Source organism: Corvus cornix, chromosome 6, assembly GCF_000738735.6.
Source record: "Corvus cornix cornix isolate S_Up_H32 chromosome 6, ASM73873v5, whole genome shotgun sequence".
Lineage (NCBI taxonomy): Eukaryota > Metazoa > Chordata > Aves > Passeriformes > Corvidae > Corvus > Corvus cornix.
In genome coordinates, this window is record NC_046336.1 from 11690321 (window position 1) to 11716909 (window position 26589).

Sequence of the window (26589 nt, forward strand, 5' to 3'; positions counted from 1 at the left end):
ACATGTATTGTATTGTTATCATAATTTTATACTATCCTAGGTGGCACAGAAAGTAGATCCTGAATCTAGGATGGTGGATATGTAATATAATCTGTTGAGATGTGAGCCTTCCTGTGAAAAATGTTCAGGTCTTTCCCTGTATCCCAGAGAAATTTTGCAGATACATACAAATCATAGCCACTGTAAACTATAGTGATTTGTATTGTCCACTGTGTATATCCATATAGATACACATTCAGAATCAGTAATTACTACCTTATTGGGCTTTATGTGGGTGATATTTAATAGACATTTTCCTCTGGCTTAGGTGATGAATAGCTGTGATCCTGGCAAAGGAGCTGCTTTCTCTCCTCCAGCTGCTGTGAAGTTCCCAGGGGAAATAAACAATGCACCAGACAGGCTGGATCCTGCAGCAGAGAAGCAGGGAGATTCCAGTACTGCTCTTGCTAGAGATATTTCCATAGATTAGGGCATATGAGGAAGGAATGTGCTAATAACATCCAGGTTACTAATAAAACTGAATAAATTTGATTCGGACACTGAGGAAATAATAGCTGTATACCCAAATTTACAAACACAAACCCTTTGAATAACACTTAAACTGTTATTTAATTCGACAAGCACTTCAGGAAATACAAAGAATAGGATGATTTAACAGTCCCAGTTATCACTTATAAGCTAGCCAGCCGCAGAACAAATCTGTGCCACCACATTTGCCTGGTGTCCCCCTGATAGCACAAAGTCTTAGTGCAACATAAAACGCAGATTGTCTCCCACCACCGCACATGTTCACCATCTGAGCTTAAAAAAAAAAAATCAAAGCAGTGGTGGTGGAGAACATGCAACATGCCAGAGCAGTAGTAATATAAACCCGTTGTTGCAATGCTGTGGAAAGAGGAGAGGTACAATATAGTTCCCTAAATCACATAGATGTTACTATGTTCATGCCCTTAATCTTCCTGTGAAAGTGACAGTTGTTGAGAAAACTTATTTCTGTGAGAAATACAAGATGGCCTTTAACTCGAGAGTGAGGGTAGTGTTGGAAAACTTTCAAAAATCCTTTACTGTGGCCTTGATCATTAGCTAACACTTGCTGTGCCTCAGTTCCCACATCCCTACAAGGACCAAGCATTTGGACAACACTGTCAGGTACATGGTGGGGTTGTCCTGTGCACGGCCAGGACCTGACCGTGTGGGTTCGTTCCAACTCAGGATATGCTACGATTCTAAAGAAACTGGTACCACTTCTGGGCCTCGGAAGGATGTTAGCAGCTCCACAACTTTTTCCTTGTGCCAGCTTTGATTACGAAAATGGGTCAGCACCTCCGAGATCTACTCCTTTGCTTTGATAAGAACAGTACGCGAGGTTACGTGTTTCAAGTGCTTTCCGGACTTTCAGGCACGACCACCAGGAGGTCAGCATACATCCGAGAAGCGAGATGAGCGCATTTCCTCTCCGTCCGCCGTGCCCTCGGTCCAACACCATCTGGGAAGCTAATGGGGGAGCCGAGGGGGAGATCAGACAGCCCGCTGCCGCCCGCCGGGGCACGGCTCGGCTCCTAGGGCTGGCGGGGGTGGTTTGAAGGAGGAGAGAAGCAGCAAACCAAAGAGCAGCGGCAGCCCGGGCGGGGCGGGCTCCTGCCCCTCGCCGCGCGGAGCCGCCGCCGCCCGACAGCGCCGGTGTGCGCGGAGCGCCCGGGAGCGGGGCCGCCAACCCGGCCCGGCCCGGCCCGGCCCGGCCCGGCCCGGTGAGTCTGTCCGGGGGGGCGGGAGGGCGGGAAGGGCCGTGCCCGCCTTCGGGACGGAGCGGTGGTGTGGCTGTCCCCGGGTTCTCCTCACAGGGTAACTTTTGTGTTGTGCGCCTTCTCCGTCTCGGTGGGTACCGGCCACCGGCAGGGTCGGGCCCCTGAGGCGGGGCACTGCGCCCACCAAAGTTCCTGCAGAGCTTTGGGCATCCCTCTCTGTGCAGCCCCGGCGGGAGGCGAAGGCGCGGGGCGCCGGGAGCGGCGGGAGAGCGGCCGCAGGGACTCGGCGGGAGCGAGCCGTGTGATCAGAGAGCTCTCGGCCATCGCCCTTTGCTGGTGCCACAGCCCCGCTGTCCTGGGGCCAGCGCTGACCTCCGACATGTACAGTCCGTGGAAAATGCATCACTGAGCTTTGCTGCACGTTCGGTGTTACACGGCTTGGGCTTAAAACTTCCTTGTCTTTCTTCTGAGATACACAACATCTCACTAACGAGTACAGAGAGGAGGAGGGAAGTTTTCAGTGGAGCTGAAGAAGGGGTATTTTCAGTAGAGCTGCTCTTCATGTGTGTGGGCATGTTTTTTATGGTGGCCAGCAGGTATTTGTAGCTCAAACCAGAGTGAGCCAGGACTGTGATACTGGAAGTCAGTGGTCTGTAAAACTGACGTGCAGAACATGAGCCTTAGTGGCCTTGGCATCTTCAGCTTGGCAGTCTCCCACTGAAACAGTTCTTTTGGGAACTGCCATGCTAAAATCCTTCAGGAAAATAGGACATGTTGCTATTGGCATCTCTTACGTGGTCAGGCAAGATGAGCAGTGTCTCTAAGCAAACATTACTATTAATATGTTTTTAATGAGTGCTGTAGGCCTCACCCATACTCAGTGCATCTCCTTCAGGCGCAAGTGTTTGCCATGAGCTGCCAGGCAAGGATCTGAGCTGCCATGAAAGCAGCTCATGGACAGGAGAGCCGCTATTGTGTTGTGTGAGGTTTTTTAGTTTGGTTTGGTGATGATGGTAATGCTCTTCTGCAACTCTGACTAAAGTGATTCTGGCTACCTTCATAGGCATCTGCTTTTAAAATCAGATTTTCCTTAGTGTAAGTGAACGCGGTTCTCTCAGTCCTCAAAAGTAGAGCATAGAAATTAGGAATAGAAACTTCAAGCCTTCTCTTCAGCCTCGTTTTCAGCACAATAGATGCTTCATGCTGCTCTCACGTGGGAACTGCACATATTTAGTGTGCTTGCCACAGATGTGGAGAGACGTGAATTGATTTCCCAAATTCAGAGAACCAATGTGAGTCCTGGGACCAGCCCTGAGGGTTTCTTGACTCCCAGCTCTAGATGACACTATTTTTTGCTTGCATGACTTGGGTGTACGAGACTCAGTGATCTGTGTTCACACCAGGGGCGTCTGCAAGGAAGAAGCAACCTGTGCACACCGAAGGCATTGAACTTGTTTATCAAGAGCTCAGGTGGTGCCCCTCCCCACCTAGCTCTCTTCCTCTCCTTGTTGCTTGGAGCATTACTATATACTAAGAACACATTTTTTCTTTTTCTTTTTCTTTTTTTTTTTTACGCTACCTTCCCTGCCTCAAGTCAGGCTAAATATCCCTGGTCAGGGACTGAGGAACTTGGTTTTCTTGAGTAATTGTTTTGGGCCATGTGATGACTAGGGTAACCAAAAGCTGCATGTCCTGCTCCCCTTTTGTTTTTTTGTTGGTGCTATCCATGGCAGTAAGGGCTCTTGTGTGTCTCTGCATGATGTCTCAGAGGGATGCCAATGCTTATGATTCTTCTTGCATGGCAATGACTAACACTGGAAAGGAATCTGATCCACAGAAAACTAACAATGGTGTTTCACAAGCTGATCTCACTAATTTCTGAGTTTGTTTTTCAAGAAAAACTGTATGGTTTTCCAAAGGACAATTTTAGTCTGGCTTTTGCAACTGTCTACTTGCTGACTGTGGTTTCAGTATCTTGGAGCTTGCCTGCAAATGAATTAACACAGGTATATGAACTCCATGAAGAGCCTGCATGAGTGTCCCTGCTATCCTGTGCTGTCCTGTCCTGTCCTGCTCACTCTGCTCTGCAGAATTGCAATTGCAATCCATAGCAGTGGTGCAATGGAAAAGGAAGCTGAAAAAAGCTTCTGGCTTGTTCCTTTAGATCCCCTTTAAAATGGACTGTTGGGTGGGCCAGCTTTTTCTCTCCCAAGTGTTATTACAATCCATTTATACTGGGGAAAAAGCAGGTTTGCTGCCAGGCAGCATATTTTCCATCGGCACTTGTAATTGTTGGGTGGCGGAGAGAGGTAGAGACTCTGGTTTCCAGGCTAGAGGGAGAGAGCGTGGCCAGGGTGTGCACTGGGTAGCATCGTCATGTGCCCAACCATGAATTCCAGGTTTTGCAGGGATGTGGGCTCAGCTGTGTAAGCAAAACCTTCTGCCCACTCACTCCTTGGAGCAGGCAGGGAGGCAGGTAGCCAACCTTCAGGCAGCTTGAGGGATGGAGAGCTGGCCTGGGGTGTAGCTGCAGCAGGGCTCTTTTTTTAGCTTGTTTATACTTACACACACACATGGGCCGTGCAAAGTTGGCTGAGCCAACCTTGACCAGCAGCAAAACAGGTTTTATTGCCATGACCTGAAGGCCAGATAAGCTGCTGAGCTTCGCTGGAGCAGGGACAGCTTTTATTTCTGTCAAGGAGGGGAGGCTCTTGTGTAGGGCTGACTCAAAACAAACTCAGTTGTTCAGACTTCCTCGTGGAAGCAGTATTAAGAAGGCTTATGCAAGACAAAGAGGTGATTCGAGGTAGCCAGCATGGTTTCACTGAGGGCAAATCATTCCTGACCAAGCTGGTGGCCTTCTATGGTGGAGTGACTGCAATGTTTGGCAAGGGAAGACAGACTGATTTAATTTACCTAGACTTCTGTAAGACCTTTGACATGATTCCACACGATACCCTCATCTCCAAATTCGAGAGAAATGAATTGGAAGGGGTGACTGTTCAGTGGATAAGGATTTGACTGGATGGACACATCCAGAGAGTTGTGGTCATTGGCTCTCTGTCCAGGCGAGAGCCAGTTGTGTCCCTTGGGGACTGGTGCTCTTTAATACCTTTATCAGTGGCATAGTGAGATCAAGTGCACCCTCAGCAGCTTTGCAGATGACACCCAGCTGAGCGGTGCTGTTGGCACAACAGAGGGAATGGATGGCATCCATGGAGACCTGGACAAGCTTGAGAGGTGGGCCCACAAGAATCTCATGAAGTTCAACAAGGCCAAGTGCAAGATGCTGCACCTGATTTGGGGCAACTCCAGATATGAGGACAGACTGGGAGAACTCATTGAGGGCAGCCCTGTGGAGAATGACTTGGGGTCTCTCTGAATGAAAAGCTGGACTGACCCAGCAATGTGTGCCCACAGCCCAGAAAGCCAGCCGTGTCCTGGGCTGCTTCCAAAGCAGCATGGCCAGCAGGTCAAGGGAGGGAATTCTGCCCCTCTACTCCACTCTGCTGAGACTCCATCTGCAGTGTTGCATCCATCTCTGGGGTTCCCAGCACAGGAAGGACATGGAACTCTTGGAGCAGGTGCAAAGGAGGCCACAAAGATGATCAGAGGGCTGGAGCACCTCTCCTATGAAGACAGGCTGAGAGAGTTGTTCAGCCTGGAGGTTCTAGAAGAGACATCATTGTGGCCTTCCAGTACCTATAAGGTTCAGTCAAGGTCTCTCCAACATCTATGCACATAGTTGAGGGAGACCCTAACTTAAGCTCTCTCTTCTGAGATTTGAAAATTATCTTAACAAGTGAATTGTAAGTCCCAAAGCAACAGTTCCTGCACAGCATTTAATAGCTCCTTTCCTCCAAGCAGATGCACCTGCTCTACCTCACTGGCCCTGAGCCACCATGAGACCAGACACTGCAGGCCCTCAGGGCTTACAAATATCCACTGGGATATTACAGTGCAGATCCAGACCGTTGAGGTTTGGGGTGTCTTTCTCCTGTGTTCAGCACAATGTACTGCTGGTGGTGGTGTTGTGGCAAAGGTTGAGCAGAGGCACCAGCAGCCCTGCAAGATGGGAGGGCTGAGCAGAGCCCATTTGCTCCATCTGGCCTCACAGTGGAAATTCCACAGAGAAGTGAAACTGTACACACAGTCTGGTCAAAGCAGGTACGTGGGAGGAGGGAGGTGAATTGAAGGAGTTCAAGAGAGCAAGGCATGTGTCAACCTAATGCTGAGCCCTGGAGCCTGAGCCCTACTGTAAAGCCCAGCTCAGCCCACACTGATCATTTCATCAGGCTTTGGATGAAGACAGTGGGAAGGTTTGAAGTGGTGGTAGCTGGAAATGAGGGTGGTGCATTCCTCCTCCCCAGCCCATTTGTGCACAGCTGGGTAATGTCTCTGTTGTCTGCCTGCAACCAGCTTGTTGAGTCCTCTCCTGCTTCTGGTTGGGGGACTTTGTTTCCTGTTGCATATAAAATTTCTTCACTTCTCTATCCTAAAATATTGTAGTTTATCTTTTGTGGTTCTGTGTTTCACATCTTCCTGTGCTCTTACGCTTGCTTCCTGCCTCTTCTGTGTTTTCTGTTTCTCCCATTAGCTCTCTAAACCCAACTCCCCGAGCAAGTATTTCTACCTTACAAGCTGCTTACAGTAGCTAGATGCTTTTCTAGACAAACTAATCCCAGACAAAACTGTCCCAGTCCTTGCATTTATGCAGCTGCTCATTTGACCCTAATCCATTTTAAAAGGAGAGTGCTGGTGGGTGAGGATGGAGTCAGAGGAGGAGGTCCTTGCTTGCTGACAGGTCTGCAAGGCTGAGAGACCCACGGTGTGATCTGCACACTTTCCCATGGGAGAAGCAGCATTTTAACTCTTCCCTGATCACTTCAAACTGATTATTTCTGGTCTCTTGAGCTTTTATGATAATTTTATTAGGTAAGGGCATATGAGTTAATCTCTCTTTTAATCAATCCCTAATTTAGATAACTGCATTATGTACCCATCTTCTGCCTTCACTTCCTCATTCATTCTCTTTGTGTTTTGCAGACTTCCTGGCTGTGCTTCAGTGGCGGGTGACTGAATTTAGTCTTCTCTGCATCACAGTGATGGTAGTAATGTGAAGTTTAATGAGCACCTGCAAAGCTGTGTAACAGGTAAGTGCTCCAGGGGTCATTCTTCCTTCCAGATTTGATGGGATTTTAAAAAGTTTCTTGATGGGCTCTCACTAGGAGATCTTGAGCCTTGCAGCAGAAATGCTGAAAGGAAATTGGTGTGGCTCATATTTTAGAAATGTTCCCAGCAGTGAGGGAGACAGCTTCTTGCAAAGCAAAAGTAGCAATGTTGTGAAGGTTTAATCTGGAAATGGCTTCAGCGTGGAAGATCAGTGTTAAAAGCCTCTCTCTTCTGGACTTTCAATATAAACTTGTTTTTATTTGACTGCTTGGTACAGTTGGGATCTAGTCAGAGAGTGATGGCAGAAGAAAGGGTCCAAAGCTTTGCTGACATCAGCTACTGATGCATTTTCTGCTGTGCAGGAGAACTTGCCAGAAGTACCTTACCCAGACTGGGAAAGTACTGGAATTCCCCTCTTCTAAGTGTTAGAGGGAGAGAAATGCCTGGGAGTGCCTGGACAACTTCCAGATGATCAAGGGTGACAGCAGCGGCAGACAAAGGGAAACTGTTTTCACAAGCCAGCGATGTGTAGAGTTTTCACGTTTGTATGAAAACCCCTAAAAACATGCTGAAAGGAGAACTGCTGGGTGAAACCAAGATGTCTGGCAGCGCTGCTCTGCGTGTGACAGGAGGCTCTGTGGGTAACAGTGGTGGGAAGGCAAGAACCAGAGCTGATGACAGAGGGAACTGCCAGAGCAGCAGTCCTGGCTGCCACAATGTCCTGCTACAGCTCTGAGTACCTGTTAGTTCATGCTTTCCACGTGATTTTTTTTTTTTTTTTAACTTATTTATTCTGGATCTGTGTTGGGTGGTGTCTGTCCCCTTTTTCCCATGACAGAGTTCAAACAGCTGCTCTGCTCTAGCAAAGCTCAGCTCACAGAGTTCCCTGGCATGCTCCTCCAGCCAGCCCTGATCAAAGCTGTGAGAGCTGGCCCACTGCCATTCTCCTGTGTGTAAATGAAGCTCTTTCTCTTTTTCCTTTCCATTCACCATCTTTCATTATTATCCCTCCTCCAGAGTCAGGTTTTTCTGGCTGATCTAGCACATTATTTGTATCAGCAGTATTTGCCTCAAGGCAGAGATGCTTTTTCAGCATTTATAGGGAAAACGTCTGGTGCATCCCACTGCCATGTATGTGGCTCAGGAAAACCAAGCATGGTGTTGGCAAGCATGAGGACCATTGCAGCCAACTGTTGCAGAATTTAAGCCCTGTTAGGCACAGTCTCCAACTCATAGGGTTATGCTGGTTGCCTGGCAAAGGAAAACTTACTGTTCCCTCACTTTTGAAACCAGGGGAAGAGCACATAGAGAAGGTTCTTGTGCCCTGAGCAGGAAAAGGGACATGAGTTATAAGGTGTCAGCTGAGCCACCTGTGTCACCAACTCATCTTTTCATGGGTTGCCTCCAGGGATGGTGGGTGCCATCAGTTGAAAAGGAAGAGTTTGTGGTCAAACCCAAATAAAAACAATGTGAATTGGCTTCAGAATGCCTTGCTTTCAGCTCTTCCAAATTGCAGAGGGTTTGGTGATGAGTGGTGAGCACCTGATGAGGAGTGGGACCAAATGGTTCCCACACTGTCTGCAAGGAGGTGAAGCAGCTCCCTAAGACAAGATACCACCTGCCTGTGCCAGGATCCCAGCAGGGATCCATACAGCTTGTTTGGAGAAAGCACATGCAGTGGTAAGGAGATTTTCCTGCAGGTAGGGGCAGCTAAGAAGTAGTCTAGACTGCCTTGAGAAGCAGAGATTTGCTGGAAGTTTTTCAGAAAAAAGTAAACAGAGACTTGCCAGAAATCATCCAGGCACAGTGTAAGCCGTGCGTGTAGGCAGAGGGAAGAAACTGTATTGCTTTTTCAGACCTCCTTTTTCTCCTATTTTTTAAGCTCTTGTAGAGTGTTAACACATACCAGAGGTGGAGCTGAGGAGATGTTCTCAAACTTAAAATGTCACACTTGATATTCACACTATAGTGCTTCCCAGAGGAGCTTGATCTTCCATATCTGCATCCAGAATGCTTCGATCCTGATCTATTTCCTCCTGGATGTTCAGGTACCTTACTGCCACTGGTTTCGGAGGAGAGTTTGATTTCTAAAGGCCTCTGGGGATTTAGCAACCAAATACCTTGGGACTGTTAGAAATGTGAGGGAAAATACTTGAAGTTTCAGCAGCACAGACACCTCTGCACTGCAGATTGCAACTCATGGTAATTAAAAATTACCCTTATCTTCCAGTCTTGTGGGGGCAAGGATGGAAGGTATGTCTTTATTTTGAGTAGCTGGAATCCACCAGTTGACCCTCCCCTCCTGTAACACAAAATGGCACAAATTATCTGGCACAGTAGGTGACTTAAGGACAGAGCTCTAGTGTGGTCCCACCTAGTGAGATGGCTATGCTCAGTCTAAGAACCATGGCAATGCTCTTCTGCAGCCAAAGACAAAAGATGGTCTGAAGGTGCTTGGATGATGTTTATCCCACCTTCCTGTTGACTCATAGCTGCGTCGTGCTCTTGGAATAGGTGCAGGGTTATGATCTCACACTCTGAGGGAGTTACAGGAAGAAATGTCGACTGAAAGGGAGGTATTTGTGTGCTAAGTCATCCACAACACGTGCTCTCAGCTCAGCCTTGTATTTGCTACTAGTCTTGGATGCTTTGGGTCTCCCATGTGGAGGTGGAGGCTTTGTTCCTTGCCAAGCTCCTTGCCTGCTGCAGCAGAGGGGTTTTTGTGCCCGTGAGCAGGGGCCCCACAGCTATGAGTCACAGTTCCCATTACGTTGTAACTTAGCCTTTAAGTGAGCCGAGAGGCTGTCCCTTGGCTTTCAAACAAAGCCTTCCTTTGTTGTGCTTATGGTATAAAGAAAGCAACCGTATGTGCTCACCCCAACATCCCAAATGAAAACCACGTGGCTTCACAATCTTAGTATGTGTGTTTGAAACTCTGCTGCAGCCCTGCAGGTTACATCACTCCTTTCCCCTTGGATCTTTTAGTTTTTCTTCCCAGCGTTCAGTTTGCAAATTCTTCAGGGAAACAAAGAGCTTAGAGATGTTTTGTTTTCTTGGTAAGAAGAGGGGACTGAGCAGAGAGCACATGCAAATTATTAAATATGGGTGCATGTGGCAATAGGCCGATTCATTCCCTTGGGTGAAAATGGCTCTGGGTTGATGGCCATGAGTGCTGAAAGGATAAGCTTCATGGAAATGTTGTATGGAAGTGGGGCAGTTTGTTTTCTTGTATGACTTTCTTGTATGACTTCTGCTGCTTTTTATTTATTCAAACTCATTTTGAAGAGCGGGATTAGCCAGAAGTACTCTGCAGCCAACATATTTGTGTGCATGCGTCTGTCTTGGCAGTTTTTAGGTTTATGGCAAGTGAGCCAAGACTGGGATTTCTGCTTCCCAAAGCATTTGTGTTGTTTCTCCTGATCTTTTCTAGAGTCACTAGGTAATGAAGTAACAGGGTTTGATTCTTCCTCAGAGTCTGTGTGCAATGCACAGTGTCTCTGCTTAGATCAGGGAGTCATCCTGGTCAGAGGCAAGGAAATGGGGCAATGCAGTAAAAGTGCTCTTCTTGTTCTCTCTTCCTTCCACACCCTCTACCCATCCCTGCAGGGGCTTTCACAGGCTGATGGGTTGTGTTTTGTTTTTTACTTTATTTAAAGAACTATATTGTGTTTAAAAAAAAAAAGCTGGGATTTCAGGCAATGGAATAAAGCATTGCTTTTGATTTCTGTGGTGATGTTTTGGCAACAATAGCCAGTTCTTAAATACAGTTTTTTCCCCTATTGTTTGAATACAAACAGCAGTGACTAGTTAGCAAAACAATGGTCCAATATCACACAAACCTTCAACCCCATCCAGCGTTTTTGAGTTCTGTTTAAGCACATATTTGGCCCTGCTGGTCTCTGTGAGTGTGGCTTTGTCACTGAGTCGAGAATGTGATGGAGTAGATCTCAGATCAGCCAAATTCCCAACCTGCAATGACAATTTCTTCTTGCTGTGTTTTTGTTTGGTGTGGAAGTGTCTGGCAGCTATTGTGCTTTCTGCTGTCTGTAATACGTTAATGCTCATGGTTCATGACTGAAATGGGACTTCATAGTTTCACATGTAAAACGTAATCACACTGCAAGTCATGTCTGAGCCCTGTCAATATCCACATGTGCTCTTTTTTAGATGTGCTGAAGTGCTGTGTCCCTGCTGGGAAATCAACTTTATTAGAAAGTTTCCACCAATTCTTTTAATAACTAAGCATTCCTTCCAATGGGTGTACAGTTAAGTTGTATGTACAAGGATGCATATGCTTACCACAGGATGAGGAGAGCCAGATTAACCACTGCCTGATTTAACAGCAGTGGTGTGGGTTTTTTCCGCCTTGCTGAGAATTAAGTGGGGAAAAGGGAGGCAGATTTAAACAAACATCTTGGCAATTGAACCCTTTCTGTACTCACCACCTCTCCCTGAGGTGACTGCCAGGCCAGATCCATGAGCCATGGCTTCCTCACATGCAAGGAGCTGTTGTGTGGCTGAAGGGGTGACAACCAGAGTGGGGCCCAGCGTGAGCACCAGGTGGAGGCCAGAGAGCCTGTGTGCAGTGACAGTGCTCCATACATTGTGGTTGACACTATCAGGCTTTTGGTGGAGCAGCAGGGGTGTTTGTCCATCTGTGCTGATGAAAGCGTGTGCAAGGGAATGATCAACTATTGCCCAGGGTCCCATCATGTTGGGTTAGAGGAAGAGGGTGCCAGTAAGGGTGGTAAGTTAAGGGTTTTTTCTTTGTGTGTGTCTTTTCTCCTCCTAAACAAAAAAAAAAAAACCAACCAGCCAACCAAACAAAAACAGAAAAAAAAAGCCAAAACCAACAAAACCCACAAAAGTTTGGTCTACTCTGTGGATACTAAAAGGCTAGCAGAGAAATTTTCTAGCTTTCTACAGCCACCTGTGAAAGTCTCCATTCTCACGCAGCCTAGCTGGGAAACAGTTTGAGATTTTGTAAACTTCTCACAGGTGCAGGTTGTTGTGGAGATCGCTTTGGTACACTGGAAGAAATATTTTGGAAATGGGTGTTATACTGTTCAGCCAATCACACTGGTAGGTGGTTGATCAATGGACCAATCATATCATTCCTCTATTGCGAACCAAGTTATAAAAAGACAGATTTAGTTCATTAATAAAGGGGGGCCATTTTATCCTGGACTTGAATTCTGTGTCGTTCCTCTCGCCAGAGCACTGTCAGTGCCCTTCACATGCTTATCCCCCCCGAATCTGCCTGCCCGTGGGAAGGGAGAGCTATCTAGTCCTGTACACAGGATGAGCATCAGCATTTCCTTGGAAATACCTGCTCTGGTGACCTCCAGGAGAAAAATATTGTTTCCGAAAGTCCACAGCAGACCTGTTGGGCAGGATGTCCGACTCGGGCTGCGCGACTGACCCTGTTGGCACTGCAGCAGGCCTGGGACAGGATGTCCACGGATATTACGAAAGGCTAACGTTCTCAATCAAACAGCAGAACAATAGCTATCAGGCAACTGGCCTTGTCCAACTGCTGTGCTGTGGCCAAGCAGCTAATCTGGGGTGTGGCTTCCAGGCATGGTTTGGAAGGACGTTGCTGTGCCATACCCGACTGCCGTAGTCCTGGGCAGGGCAGCTGGCTTGTCCTGGTTTTAAACGTGGCTGTGTTACCAGTGTCAACATCCAGGCCCCTGCACCTCATGTATTGGTGCATTTGGTTCTTCCCCACTTGTGGCTTTGGTAGAGAGCCAAAGACAGAGCCCAATCCCATCTGCCAGGGCTGAACCAGTTGAGATTGTGCTGGCAGCTGGAATTCAGTACTTTGTCTGTAGCACTAATTTAATGCTCAAAAAACAGGTCAGAACATGAGTTAGAGCTGCTGTGGCTGGCACTGTTCTGTCCCAGTCGACATCTCATCCCACTGACGTCCTGCACACAGCTTAATTCATAGGAGCTGAAAGTTCAAGTGGAAGAAAGCACAAGCTGGTGCTGCTCAGGCTCTGTATTGGATTTTTATCCCTTAGTTTTCCTGTCTGGGCTGTGTGTTCTGCAGCTGACTGTGTGCTCAGGAGATGGGAGAGCAAGAGCTTGTCCTGGCTGCGTTGTGCTGTGTGGGTATGGGGTTGTCTAAGGAAGTGCCTCTGTCCAGGTTTTTGGCAGGAACAGTTATACTGACCTGCATCTCTGCATTGCCCATTTTCCTGTCATTGTGTGAGTTTCTTACAAATCAGAGGTTGTAGTCGCCACTAAGAGAAAACCTGATTTCTTTTAGTGGCAGCTGGATCATATCTGAATACCTGCAGAGGTGGCAGTGATACTTGCAAGTTGGAGAAGGATATGGTGCATTACTAAACGCTTTCAGCAAACTTTTATTCTTGCCTAGATCTCTGTAAATGCAGCAGAAGCTTTTTTCAGACTATACACTCAAAGGTTGAAAGGTAATTTGTTTACTGTTGTGCAGCAAGAGAAGGAATCACAGAGCTCCCAGAAGCTCAACGGTGAGGAAGTGCAGCTGAGCTGAGCCTGAAACCCTTCACACTGAGGTTCGCATCTCTCCAGTAAGAACGTCCCAGTTGCAGATTAGTGGATGGTTTGATGTGTTAATCTCAGTCAAAACAAGTAGCAGAGTCCTTTCCAAACCTCAAGGATCTTCCCAATGAGAGAGTCAGAAATCATATTTGTTCCCATGAAAGTTCTGGTTTTAAAAATTTGGCAGCTTTCAACGAAAAAGGCCTCCCAACCAGCTGTATTTTCTATCATCGACTTGAAATGCCTCTTTTCTTGCAGCCTACCAAAGCAAAACACAATGTAGCAGCCACCTATTCATTGCCTTTTGTGTCAGACAGATTGCAGGAAACAATCGAGTGTGTTGTAAGTGATGTCTTGGCGTGTTCCAGTGTAATACTGAACTGCACTCAGTGGCTTGACTTGGGTTTTTCCAATTTAAGAATCAAAGCTTCAGCTCTCTCCTACCTGGTTTACTGCTGAACACCAGCCAGAGCATGTTTTGCTTACCGTGATTCAAAATCTAGAGGAATAAAATGGCTGAAAAAATAAAGCAGTATGAGGAACTCTGGAGTAAAGGAAGGCACTGTTAATGAAAGAGAAATATTTTCCCATGTCTTCAGAGAAGGTAGAGGGTTATCTGGGCTCAGAGCACACGAGCAGCCTGCAGAGGCAGATTGCAAGCTGCCGTCTCTTTCTTTCCTTTGCCAGGTTGAGCAGGAGGCAAAAGGGTCTGAAGCCGCTATGGAAAAGGGTGTGAGGAAGGCTTGGGGATGTCAGAAATTAAGCACATTTAGCTGGAAGGGACAGGATGTTGTTATGACTTTGAGCATTATCATCTCCATGAAGGACTTTGCTGCTCCTGCCGGGAAATGCCCTGTGAAAGGGTGGCTTGGGAAGGGGGAGAGCACACATTGCCACAGGGCAGCATCTGCCTCAGGCTGGTCCACACAAACCCTGTATGACCTCTGTGATGCTGTGAAGAGGAGAAGAAGCTGAAGGCGGAGCTGCTGCTGCCTGGCTCTGTGAAGGCTTCTTCCTGTGCTGTTTCCCTTTCCTTATGCTCTGCTACCTGGAACTGTGCTCTCGGTGAGCCAAACATCACTAAATTGGCAGCAAAGGGCTAGGGTGAGAGCTGGCCTCCCTCTGCTTGTGGCTTCATGGCACCAACCTGAACTGTATGACAGCAGCATCACCTTTCCCCTTCCTCTCTTGGGGCTTCCTGCATCATCCAGGACCTGCTCTGGTGCTGGTCAGGATCCTCCAGCTGAGGAGGCAGCTTCAGATTTGAAAGGATGAAGGCTAACCTGCCTGGGAGCTGAAGGTGGAGGGCTGAAGGTGCCCTTGGTGGACCCTTTGAACATACCAAGTGCTGCAGGATGCAGCTGATGTTTGTAATCAAGCAGCAGTGTGATCAGCTGTTTTTATCTCTTGAGTGCTCACTCCCAGCTGGAGGGTGGGATGGTGTCTGCCCCCTCACTTCCCAGGGTTGTGCAGAGTGGTCATTAACCTTAAACTCGGTGAAGGCCCTAGTCACTGCAGGAGTGAGTGGCACAGAAAAGCCCAGAAGGAAACTAATTCTAGTGCCAGAGGCAGGTTTGAACAAGTAGCATCACATGCTGGGCAGTGAGCAGAGACAGCTTTACATCAAGATAGTGAGATTTCACATACCCTGGCCCTTCTCCCTTTCTCAAGCAGCTTTCTTTGGTCTTCCTCCACCTTTCCCTGCTTCGTGCCCACAGAAGAAAGGGAGGGTCTCTGCATTCTCACCTGGCCCAGGGAGCAGGGCAAGGGCTGCTTTGGCTGCTGGCAGGAGTGGCCTGCCTGTGGTGCAGACTGTGGCACCCATTGGGGGGTCTTTGGAGCCCCAGGACTGCCACAAGAGGTTCTGCAGAAGGTAGGTAGGATGTAAGCCTGTTACTGAGTCCAGATGTTGTTTATACTTTAAAGGAAAAAACTGTCAGGGTGAGAAATTCAGAAAAGGTTGCAGATTGCTTGGAGAACTTGCTGTTTAAAAATTTACGAACAACTTTTATTTTTTTCCCCCATATTTGAAATGTTGCTAAATTTGATACATAGATTGAAAAATTGCCATTTCTCTTTCTTAGTCTCCAGTTTGGAAAGGTTTGGACTCTCTCCCTCTTCCCCACACAAAAGCTGCCTCAGCCTGAGCAGGCATAAATATTTTTATCCGGCTTAAATAGCTTGGGCTGGAGTTAAAAGCAAGGGGGAAGAGCAGCCTTTGTTATGGGGAATGCTGGAGCGCCATAGCAGGCAGTGCTACTGGTTTCACCTGTATTGTTGAGTCTTTCTTATTAGCCAGGAAAGCTGTGTCTGAGAGATGTGGGAATGCTCTGCCCGTACCACTCTTGCTGCTGCTGAGGCCAGGCTCCACTGACTTCAGTCACTGAGCACCATTAACCTTAAACCTTAACTGAGGTTAATGTTTGGCTTCATTTTCTGGAGTCAGTAGCTACAGTAGCAAAAGGGCAGTTTTGACCAGCAGAACTCGCTCTGGGCTGAAAACAGATAGTCCTCTCACAAATCCACATGATGTGACCATCTTGTCACTTCCAGTTTCCAGAGGTTGCCTGTAGGGTTTGCTGAGGGCAGAGGTTGCATGCAAGTTCCCTAACCCAATCCTGCAAAATGAGCTGGGGTATCCTAGAATGTCAGTGTGACCTGGCGTGAATTCAAGTGAGCCAGCCAGTGATGGACTCGGGGATGTCTGGCCTAACTCCTGCTGCTAGCAGAGCTTTGGGACAGGTAACTGTGGCAGCAGTGTGCCCATGGGCAGCTGGGCATGAGAAAGAAGATCCTAAAGAAGCTGACTTCTTTCAGCCTTACGCATCTTAGAAGTAATGTGGTAACAGTAAAACATTTCATGTGCAGGGACAGTGGTCTAGCAGAGCAGAGCAGTGATGTCATCCTGGTCAAGACTGCAAGAAGAAGGCACCTGGCCCCTGGCCATGTTATTTTTAAGCTTGGAAGGCACATGTGGTCTGCAAGAGCATAGCACTAAGGAAGGGAACTCACGAGCGCTTCCTGCCCTGCCCCAGCAAACTGATAAAGCCCTTTGCAATGCAGGGTGACTCCAGTTTATTTTTAAAATGTGCCCAGGCATGGAGCTCACTGAATAACTGGAACACCCGGATTTGGACATTAATTCATCTTTAATTTGTTGCCTGATGAATTAAAGAGTTAATGTAAATGTAAAAAAGGACAGGATAGGGCCACAAACTATTTCCAGAGCAATGTCTGCATAAGAACATTTAACTGTGCATGTGCATGGCATCTAAAAAAAGGGTAGTTGGTAAATGTTACACAGGGAGGGGCATGGAGCATTATCCTGAGCACCGTGTGAATTTTCTTGCTGCTTGGACAATGCATCTCAATCCTGTTCCCTTCCCTGGTTATTCCAGTCCCAGCCCTCTCATAAGCAAAGATAATTGTGTGCCGAAGGATACAGTTCCCATGTACAGTAAATGCTCACATTGAGGAAATCCAGGTTCCTGCAGTCAAAACCAGCAGTTTGTTGTGCAGTTATGATAACAAGGTCCACTGGGATGCATTTATCTTTATTGTGTGCCCTGTGGAGGCATAAATGAGATTGCCAGAGATATTTTCCTTCTTGCCCAGATGCTGGGACAGCAGGATTGCTGTGGCACCAAAACATGCTGGGTTCAAGCCAGGAAGGAGCTATTCCAGGGGGTCAGAATTACAGCCCTGACCTCCTGGAGCACACAGAGTGCCTCACCATCTCTTGGCTCTCTATGAAACAGCTTCAATCCCACAGCAGAATTACTTAGGAATGAGATTGCTATTTCTGGTCTGATTGATGAAGTATTTTATTGATAGACTTTATTTCTGTAACAGAAACCCTTCTCTCTCAAGCACTTTTGAGGCATTAAAGCAGCTGTGCTAAAATTTCCCAGCTGGAAGAAGAAATATCCCTGCTTGTCTATCTTGTCCTTCTGATCTCCCTGTGCTGGGACTGAGAGGTGATACTGCTAGAAAGAGGAAGTGGTGAGCTTCCAACATCACAGCAGTGGGTGACAACTTCAGATTGTACTGCCCTGGGCAGGCACTTGGGCTCTTGATAGTGATGCCAGCCCTCCAGAAACAGAAATGCCAGCTGGGAGGAAACAGGCCAGGCTTTAGCCTGAGCACCATCTGGCCCAGCCCTCTGGGAGGCCTTGTCACCACCAGGCAGAGACCCTGGCAATGGCACCATGTCCCAGAAAGTTGGGAATTAAATCCTTTCATTGTGAGCCCCATGGCACAGAGAGATTTATTAAATGTGGGGTTGGAGCAGCAGAGCCAGTAACCACACAAAGTCACTCCAAAACACCATAGTGGTCTCAGTCATGCCAAGGGCATGGGACTGTTGCTGGCACATGGCTGGGGTGTGACTCACAGCCTTGCTGAGGTCACTGCTAACAGGAGTGAGCTGGCTGCAAGCACAGCTGTTAAGGGGCTGCTTGGGGGAGATGGCTTAACCATGGTTTTTACTAATGTCTTCCACAGGTCAGTAGTGTCATAAGCACCAAAAATAAGCAACCTGATGCTTTTAGAACTACTGAGCTAAAGGAAACCCTTTCCATTTTAGCAGAGTCTCTGCCCTTCTTCTGGGGAATGTGATCATGAGGCATCCTGGGGGCCAGGAGGGTTTGCCACAGCCTGATGCTGGTGGTGCTGAAAGGCAGGAAGAGCTTTGCCTGTAGTTCCTGCTTAGAAGCACAAAGCTGTGCAGGCTTGTTCCCACTCATGTGTGCCTCATGTGTGAAGGCTGCCCTGATCCAAGCAGGCTGTGTGGGTTCCCAGACATGCTTAACATGGAAGGTGGCCAGGACAGACCTGCCTATACCATTGTCATATCTGAAATATTAGCTTTATGGTGAGAAAAAGCAGTGCTCGTCTCCAGCCCTGCTTTTATACACCTGGGGAGGTTCTGCTTGCTTCTTTCTTTCCTTTCTGTCCAGGGAATATTAAAGGAGAGGCAAAGGAAGGACATGCCCTCCCATACTGCCTAACAGCATCACAAGGGGTTGACAGCAGGAAGTGCCTTCACAGTTCTGTTTTTCGCAGTTCATTTAATAAGAGCCTCTTCCATCTCACTGTCAGCTGATAAAGCCTCTTTGGGAAGTTGGTTATTAACTTGCAGAAAGGGCCATGCACGTAGGAGTTTCTAGATTCAAGCATTATTTTCAGGGCTAGAAAGGATGTCAAAGTTTTTCTTGCAGTGGGGAGTTCCTTTCATTTTTTCACTTGAGGGAAGATATTTCGAATCATGGGTCATTCCACCTTTCTCTCTCTTCCAGGGAAGGAATTGCCATGCCCGTGGGACTCTTCCGGGTGTGCCTACTGGTGATTACAGCTATTGTCAACCACCCGCTCTTCTTCCCTAAGGAGAATGGTACCGTCCCCGAGAACACGGAAGAAATCATCCAGAAGATGAAGGAGCGGGAGGAGAGCCTTCGGCTGGAGCAGTTGCGCTTGGAGCAGGAAATCGCGGACCAGGAAGCCACACAGAAGGCTCTGGAAAAGGCTGCAGTGGTAGTGGAGGAAAGCAAAGAGGAAAAAGTCCGATGGGATATGTGGACTGCCCTTTCCATGGTCATTTTCCTGCTGATTGAGCTCTGGAGGCAGGATTTCCAAGAGGGGAACTGGCAGGACACAGGAGGAGAAGAAGATGACATGGCAGTCCTGGGAAAAGCATTTAAAGGAGTGGCCTTCCCTGACAAGGCTGTTCTGGCCAGCTTCTATGAGAAGCGTATCCTGGGTACCACCGGAGACATGGCCAGGATGCGGGAGATGGTGGAGGGCTTTGCAGATGACCTGCTGGAGGCCTTGAGGAGTGTTTGTAACCGGGATGCCGACATGGAAGTGGAAGATTGCGTGGGTGTGGGGAGCATGTATGAGAACTGGAGAGTGCGCAAACCCTTCGTCTGTGATCTGATAGTGCCTTTTGCCCCCCCAGAGCCTTACTGCTTTCGCTGCCAAACCTGGTGCTCTGGTGACTCTTTTCCCCCAGATGAACAAGGTTATGGCACTATCAAGGTGTGCAGGGCAGATGAGGATGCAACAGGTTGCATCTGTGACAAGACTAAACTAGGGGAAGATATGCTGTGCCTCCTCCATAGCCAGGTCAGTAGTACCAGGCCCAGCAGTGAGATGGAAGACCTCCTGTGCTTCAAAAATACTCAATATCTGGATGCTGACCAAGTCATGAAGTGGTTCCAGATTGCTGTCACCAAGGCCTGGAACAGAATCTCCCACAAGTATGAATTTGACCTTTCCTTCAGCCTCCTGGACTCACCAGGAGCCCTGAAGATAAAATTTAAATCGGGGAAATCGATTGCCTTCAACCTCACCCCTGTGGTGCAGTATGAGAACTCTGACGTTTACTTCATCTCCCACTTCCCTCGGAGCAGCCTGGCAGCAGACATCCCCTCCAGCACCCACTGGTTTCTCACCTTCTCAGTGTATGAGAGAAGGTTCATCCAGCTGGTCTCCAAAACACTGCCTGCCAATGCCTGCCACGTCAGCTGCCTTCAGATCCTCTCTTTCCTCCATGGGAAGCAATGCAGCCTCACAGGTCCCAGCGGGCTCACCAACTACCACCTGAAGACAGTGCTGCTGCATCTCCTGCAGGCACGTCCCAGTCAGGACTGGGCCCCAGAAAAGCTGGAGGCCCGCCTACAGGACATGCTGAAATTCCTAGAGAAATGTTTGCATGAAAAGAAGCTCTATCACTTCTTTATTGGCAATGGGAAGGTACCAGCAGAGCTGGGTTTCCCCATCATATTTCAGAGGGCTGAGCCTCTCAACCTTTTCCGTCCCTTTGTGCTACGCAGGGACATTTACGGGAAGATGGTGGACACATTCCACGAGATGCTCAGGAACATGTCTGCACTGATCAATGAGTACACAGTGCACATTCCCCTTGCACACACCAATGGGATCCGTAAGGAACCCCTTTAACCAAAGCCAAACTCTAAGCACAAGTCCAGAGGGCAACTTCCTGAAGCCTCCTGGAGACAGCTAACTTTGCCAATACAGCTTCTTGTCTGGAGCTGAACCTGTCCTGGACCATGGTTCCTGCAGAAAGGAAGAGGCAATGAGGGGAGAATAGGGGGAAACTGGAAGATACAGTGTTGAAGTAGGTTTCTGTTCCACTGCTGTGCTTGGTTTTATGCAGCTAAGAATATATTTTTCTATTTTGCCTCAGTCATGTTACAGCAGTGGTGAGCAAGAAATATAAGTAATTTATTCAGATGCCTGCAATGCAAATGGGGGTGGGGGGTGTGATGGTGGCCATATACTTCATTTCCTTCAGAAGGGGGAGATAAGAACAGGGTGGGGGAAATCAGAGACAGGATCTTGGGATCAAAGCAGCCTGTCTGCTTGCAGACAGCAGGAGCTCTTTCACCAATGGAAAGTGCACCATTAGACTCCATGCTGGTGTGGAGACAACAAGGGTCATGCACAAGATCTGGACTGGATGAAAATCCTTAAATAAAACACAGCTTCAAAAGGGAACTGCAATTAAAACAAAAGAAAAAAAAGAGAAGAAAAAGCCTTCTTGATTGGACTTGCAACAGCAATTTAAATGGCTTGTCCTGTCCTTCAAAAACACCCCTGCACATTTTTTCTCTTGTGGGAGGATGTAGCAGAGCAGGGTCTGTGTCTTCAGACCATTTCATTCAAGTCTTCCATGGTAACATGGCTAGTGGTTTATATTCCTGCCCATTTGGTATGGATCTATGAACAGGAACCTTTTTTACCTTAGATAACAGAAACACCACTATTGAGTTCTGACATTTTGGGTTGTTTGTTTTCCTTACCTTGGGGCACTAAGGCTTGAGAACAGCCTAGAGAGAAAGGAAAAGCAGGGGTTGAATTATATGATCTTTGGAGGTCCCTTCCAGCCCAAACTATTCTGATTCTATGACTGCTGTAAGTTTTGGTTTCGTAAAAGAAGCAGTTCTCCAAAATTATCCTGTAATGAAACCAATCTCAGCAGTCTGGTAGCAGGAGTAAACAATCACCCTCCAAATGAGAATGTGACTCTGCACGTGGTTTTAATTAGGCCAAGGCCAGCAGGGAGGAGAAGGAAGGGATGCAAAAGATGCTCATGTAGTAGACCTGGGCAGTGTTGTCTGCAGCTGCCTTGTGATCCGTGTTGCATCTCTTCTGCTCCATATATGCAGGCAATAGTTACTTTATACATTCTCCTCAATCTTTTTAAAGACTGCTGCTCTGAGGAGCTGCACTAGTGGACTGTAATTTGCTGAGCTGGGAGTGCAAAGGAGGAGAGCTGCTGCAGGCTTTCAGGCCAGGGGAGAATCTTGAGGCATGGGCTAAAAAAAAAAAACAGTGCAAAAATGGAAATGCCTGAAATCCCACAGGAAGCACGTTAGTGCTGTGCCAGTGGGCTGCCCAGCCCCAGCAAGGTGGCTTTGCTGGAGGAGAGGACTCAGGAGATCCTCACCTCCTGAGTGTGGGGTCCAAGCCAGGGCCTCAGTGCATAATTGCTTTATGCTGGTCCCAGGAGCCTGGCCTCCAGTGCTAAGGGACCTTTCCTACCATTTTCTTACACTAGGATTTCCTGCAAAGTTTTACACTAGGGCTTCCCTTAATCCTGTTTACAAGAGGATAGTTGTTCTGTGAGGTAAGACCCGTCAGGGATGCTTTTACTGTCACTCCATGGGTCCCTTTTTATCAATCCTCTCTCACATCAGAGAGAAGATTGAATCCTGTATCACTGCTGGGGACAGCATACAGCATGAAGCTTGCTATCCAGCCTTATCCAGTTGATAAACAAACTCTGCATAGACATGTCCTCTCCTCCCTTTTCCTGGTAAAAACTGTTTCACCACCTCCTTGTTGTCTGCTCATCTCTCCCTCCACCAGTGAGGGACACTTCACGCACAAAGGCAGAGAAAGCTGTAACTCGTGTCTCCACACCTGGTTTATAAGAAAGCACAGGTGGTGACAGGGAACTATGCTCAAAGTGCTGCCTCCCTTGGTTTTTATTACCACAGGTAGTTAAGTAGGATCTCTGAGCAGAAAGTATGTGGTAGGTAGGAATGGGAGAGAAGAGGCTGGTGGGTAATGCCAGCAGGCAAAAGTCTTGGATCGTCAGTGTTTGCTTCAGCATCCTTGGTGATGAGTGCCTGGGAGATTGCCAGGGCTGGCAGAGCAACAGGGCAGGACTAATTGCTGACGCTAACGAGTGCTGTAAGCCCCTGGCTTTCCTTAGTACAGCCAAGAGGGCTTTCCTCAATAGGAAAGAGCAGGAGCAATCTCAGGGGACATGGCAAGCAGGTAGTGACAAGCAGAGGTAATGGGAGGGTGGGTCAATACTGGAGCCTGGAGGCTGCATTGGAAGCTGTGTAAGTTGTTTGCAAACCCAGGCCATTTGCCATTTTTACCTGCCCAGGTTTACTGCAAAGTGCCCGTAGCAGATGCAGCTTTACATGGACTGTTGGCAGACAGGTCACGCTGGAGCAGTTGTGGTTGGAGTTGCTTCTAAATGTGCCCCAAGCCCAGCCAGAGAGAAATTAGAATTTCTCTGCCGTTTCCTGTCAGGAGTCTAAATTTAGACTGTCCAAAGAACAGAAACAAATTTGCAACCCAGGTCCCTCAGGAAATTACATTCAGAGTTGAAAAATAACTTTTATATAAGGTTGAGCAGGGGGAGCATGAGAAGAAAAGGCTGTTGAACAGAATAAGGTAACTCCCCTATTAAAATGTCAGAACAAAGCTTTGCAAGCCAGTTGCAATGGGCTTGTAAACATGCACAAACTCGTCTTTACACAGCCCCAAGCACCACTGCTCAGACTCAAAGGGAACCTGAACTGATAAGTGGATTGAAATCTTTTGTTCTTTGTTTTCTGTACTTGTATGCCTGTTCTCTCTTATGCCCAAACTGACCCTGAAGTGTTCCCATGGGGTTTAGTTGAACACAAGCTGGAGCTGAATCAAGTAATTTATGGGTTTGATTCCACTGAAAGCAAATTGCTTGGCTTAATTTTCCTACATACAATATGCCCATTTTGCCCTGAGCACCTTTAAAGTGATCTGGTCTGTGCATTTAGGCTGTGAGGGAACCCACTCATGCCTGTTGGGGGGAAGGGTTCTCTGTGATTATAAGCTGTGCTCCAGTCAGCCTCAGAGAGGAGATCTTCATTACAAGCCAAAGGTACAGACATATCCCATCAGAAGATAGGCTAGTACACAGTTTCTTCGGACCACACCTCTGCCGTGGTACAAGGAGGCCATGATGTGAAGCACGTCATTCCTTGGACTTCCTTGTCTCTCCTGTGTCAAATCTTTGCCTACCAAATACTAGCCTATCAGTAAAAGCCCACACTCACATTTCACAAAATAAGGTTTTTAAGACAATCCAGTTCCATCAGCCAGCAAAAATGTCCTAAGAATTTTTAGTGTTGCCCATGTGTAGTTCTGCCTTGATTAAAATCTGGGTGGGTATTCATAGGAAGCAGCTTTAAAGGGTGGGAGTGGAAGTGAGATTTTGTGGTTTAAAGCGAAAAACGTTCTTTTAAAACCAAACTGCATATGACACCTGAGTAACAAACCTGAGTAACAGACATCTCTTTGGCATGCCTGTATCTCACATCCTTAGGATGTGAGACATCCTAAGGAAAGGTAAATGGCCTCTTTCTTGTGCCTCAGTACTGTTCTTGCTATTTGCTAACCAAGTGAATTTAACAGATGAACTCTGAGCGCCTTCCACTGGTTTCCAACCACTCCCTGTGCCCTCAACTTGTGGTTTTAGTATTTTCTTACAGGCTCTGTCAAAGCAATGGAATTAATGGTGGGTTGATAGCAACCACTGATCTACAGCATAGCCTCAGGAGCCATTTGCCTTCAGAAAATGTCTTGGTCTAAGGTTATTAGTGCTGTTTAGGAGCTGAATGTCTCTTCTAAGGGGAGATGCTGGGTGTTCACTGTTAAGCAGACACAGAAAACAGTTTCTCTCTCTGCAAGTTGCTCTGTATACAGGTCTTACAGGGATGTAAAGCAAAATGATCCAAAAATGTATCCAGTATCCAAGCAGCAGGATTTGGTGTTCACCAGCCATTTTTAATGCAAAGTCTTTGCAGTGTTTTCTCTGTGGTGAAGAAATGAGACTTAAAGCACCTGTAACAGCTTTGCTGCTGCTCAGTGAGGGGTTGGCTCTCATAGGACCTTACCTTGGAAACAGCTTTATTTATTATTTGTCTTTTTTTAGAACTGGGGTTGTCTGTGCATAACGTGGTAACTCAGAAGCAAAACTAGTACAAAGATGAATCTTGGCAATGCAGCCAAGATGGGCAGTGACACCAGAATTCTGCAAACTAAGGTCTTCCTTGATTGACAATGCTGTACTTAAACCGCTGCTTCTATAGCAGGACACTGTTGAATTTGTATAGATCTTCTCATGCAGCTTTATTTATAATAAAGGAAGTCTTGTACAAAATCTAAATGAGCATGAAGTCTCTTTTGTTTCTAGTTCCCTGCAAAGTGTTTCTAAGAGAGCAGAAGGAAGGAGTGGGGATATTTCCAGTGTGATCCTAGCACAGTGAACTCAGCAGCAAGAATCCCTGTAGAAATTATTCCAGAATAAACTGCAATATGAACATAAAGTGGGATAGCTATTCCAGAGTAATGCCAGGGATGTCATTCTTCTTGAGAATATGAACCCACAGAAAATCAAAGTATTATTCTGAATATGTCTGCTTAAAAACACCCTTTTGTGGCAAGCCCTAAATAATGCTGATGTTGCCCTTATGGACTGAACAAGAAATGTCCTGAATTTCCAGTTCAGCCAGAGGAATCCTCTTTACCTGCTTGTTTTATGGGTACCCACAACCAAGTTCAGCAACCACCCACCACCACTTAGCCCCCTGCTTCACCCCTTTGCCTGGTTTAAGGGAATGGCACCTCCTTGTTAATATTCTAATATGCTCTGGCTCTGGAAGCACACCCAGGGCTAGTTATTAATTCATATAATAAAAGCACTGCTGTTTCCTTGGCAAAATGTCTCCCAGCCCCACAGAATGCCCTCCACATCTTTAATAACTCTGCCTTCCAGAGGGCTCACTGGGGCTGAATCAGCACGGAGCAGATCTGAGAATCTACTTAGCCAGAAGTTAGTTTCCCATGGTCAACCACATACTGCTGGAAAGGGAATTCTATAGCCCAGGATCATCAGCAGCCTTGGTTGGTGCAACTTTGTTGCAACCAAAAAAAAAAACCCAAACCAAACAAAAATAAACCCATCCTGCTTCAAAGCTATCTGACAAGCTCAGCAACATTTTCTCCACTGAGCTCTTGATTTCCTACAGCATATTTTTTTCTTTGCCTCATTTACTGCTTCAGTGTTGCTGTGGAGCAGAAAGGGTAACATCACTATAAAATCCTTTTTCAGAAGGGCAATTGGCAGGTTTTTGGCCCATGCCATGACCACTATTGCAGTATTATCTGTTACAGAGTAAGCAGAGCAGAGAGGGAAAGTCACCCCCTAGAGATTGGGTTTTAGCTTCAAAATTTATCTAATGACTTTTTACCACTCATGGGATAGCTGTAAGCAAAGACACAATCTCTATTTCAAGTAGGCAGAAATACCTGTGCTGTAAAAGGGGAAAAAAAAAAAAAAAAAAAAAGCAACCTCAGAGGATATGGCAACTCACAAGCATGCTGACATGAATTTGGTAAGGCACCACCAGGGATCAAACTGGTAACACTGGTCTCGGTGTGATACTGCTCAGGATTTGCCCACGTATTGAGAATGTTCCATCCACTCTGCTCAACTCTGCATTAGGGTTTGTTGCCTGCAGGACTAAAAGATAACACAGGTCTGTCCCCAAGCACCACTGGCACAGGATCAGATTTTAACTTGTATTTAACTGGATTCTATTTGTTTGGGAAAAGGAGGTCTCAAGGTGTTGAGTCATTGGGTCGAACCAAATGTGAGCTGTCGCATCTCTTCCAAGTAAAATTCCAGGCAGTCCTGTCTTTTTCTGAAATGATAAATTCCTTATGGCAACATAAACTAGGTTATTTTTAGCCAGTCTCCTATGCAGTCAGTGTGTTCACACACATGGGCTGGGGAGAAAGAGGGCCTATGCTTTCACCTCCTACCAAGTAGCTTCTG

The 26589-nt window shown here is 47.1% G+C and overlaps 1 protein-coding gene across 2 annotated transcripts; it reads left to right on the plus strand.

Moving 5' to 3' along the window:
* The first annotated feature begins 1716 nt into the window (after positions 1–1716).
* LOC104695363 (inositol 1,4,5-trisphosphate receptor interacting protein) lies at positions 1717–24918 on the plus strand. Of its 2 annotated transcripts, none has more exons than XM_039554065.1 (3): positions 1717–1748; positions 6792–6898; positions 18746–24918. In XM_039554065.1, exon 3 carries the CDS (start codon positions 18759–18761, stop codon positions 20406–20408), a length of 1650 nt encoding a protein of 549 aa, XP_039409999.1. In that variant the 5' UTR covers positions 1717–1748; positions 6792–6898; positions 18746–18758; the 3' UTR covers positions 20409–24918. The 2 variants fall into 2 exon arrangements, with proteins under 2 accessions (XP_039409999.1, XP_010407476.2); XM_010409174.4 differs by lacking the exon at positions 1717–1748 and adding an exon at positions 6554–6680.
* The last annotated feature ends 1671 nt before the right edge of the window (positions 24919–26589 follow it).

Coding starts and splice junctions, on each gene's coding strand:
- LOC104695363 (XM_039554065.1), top strand. CDS start 18,759: ATGCCCGTGGGACTCTTCCGGGTGTGCCTACTGGTGATTACAGCTATT.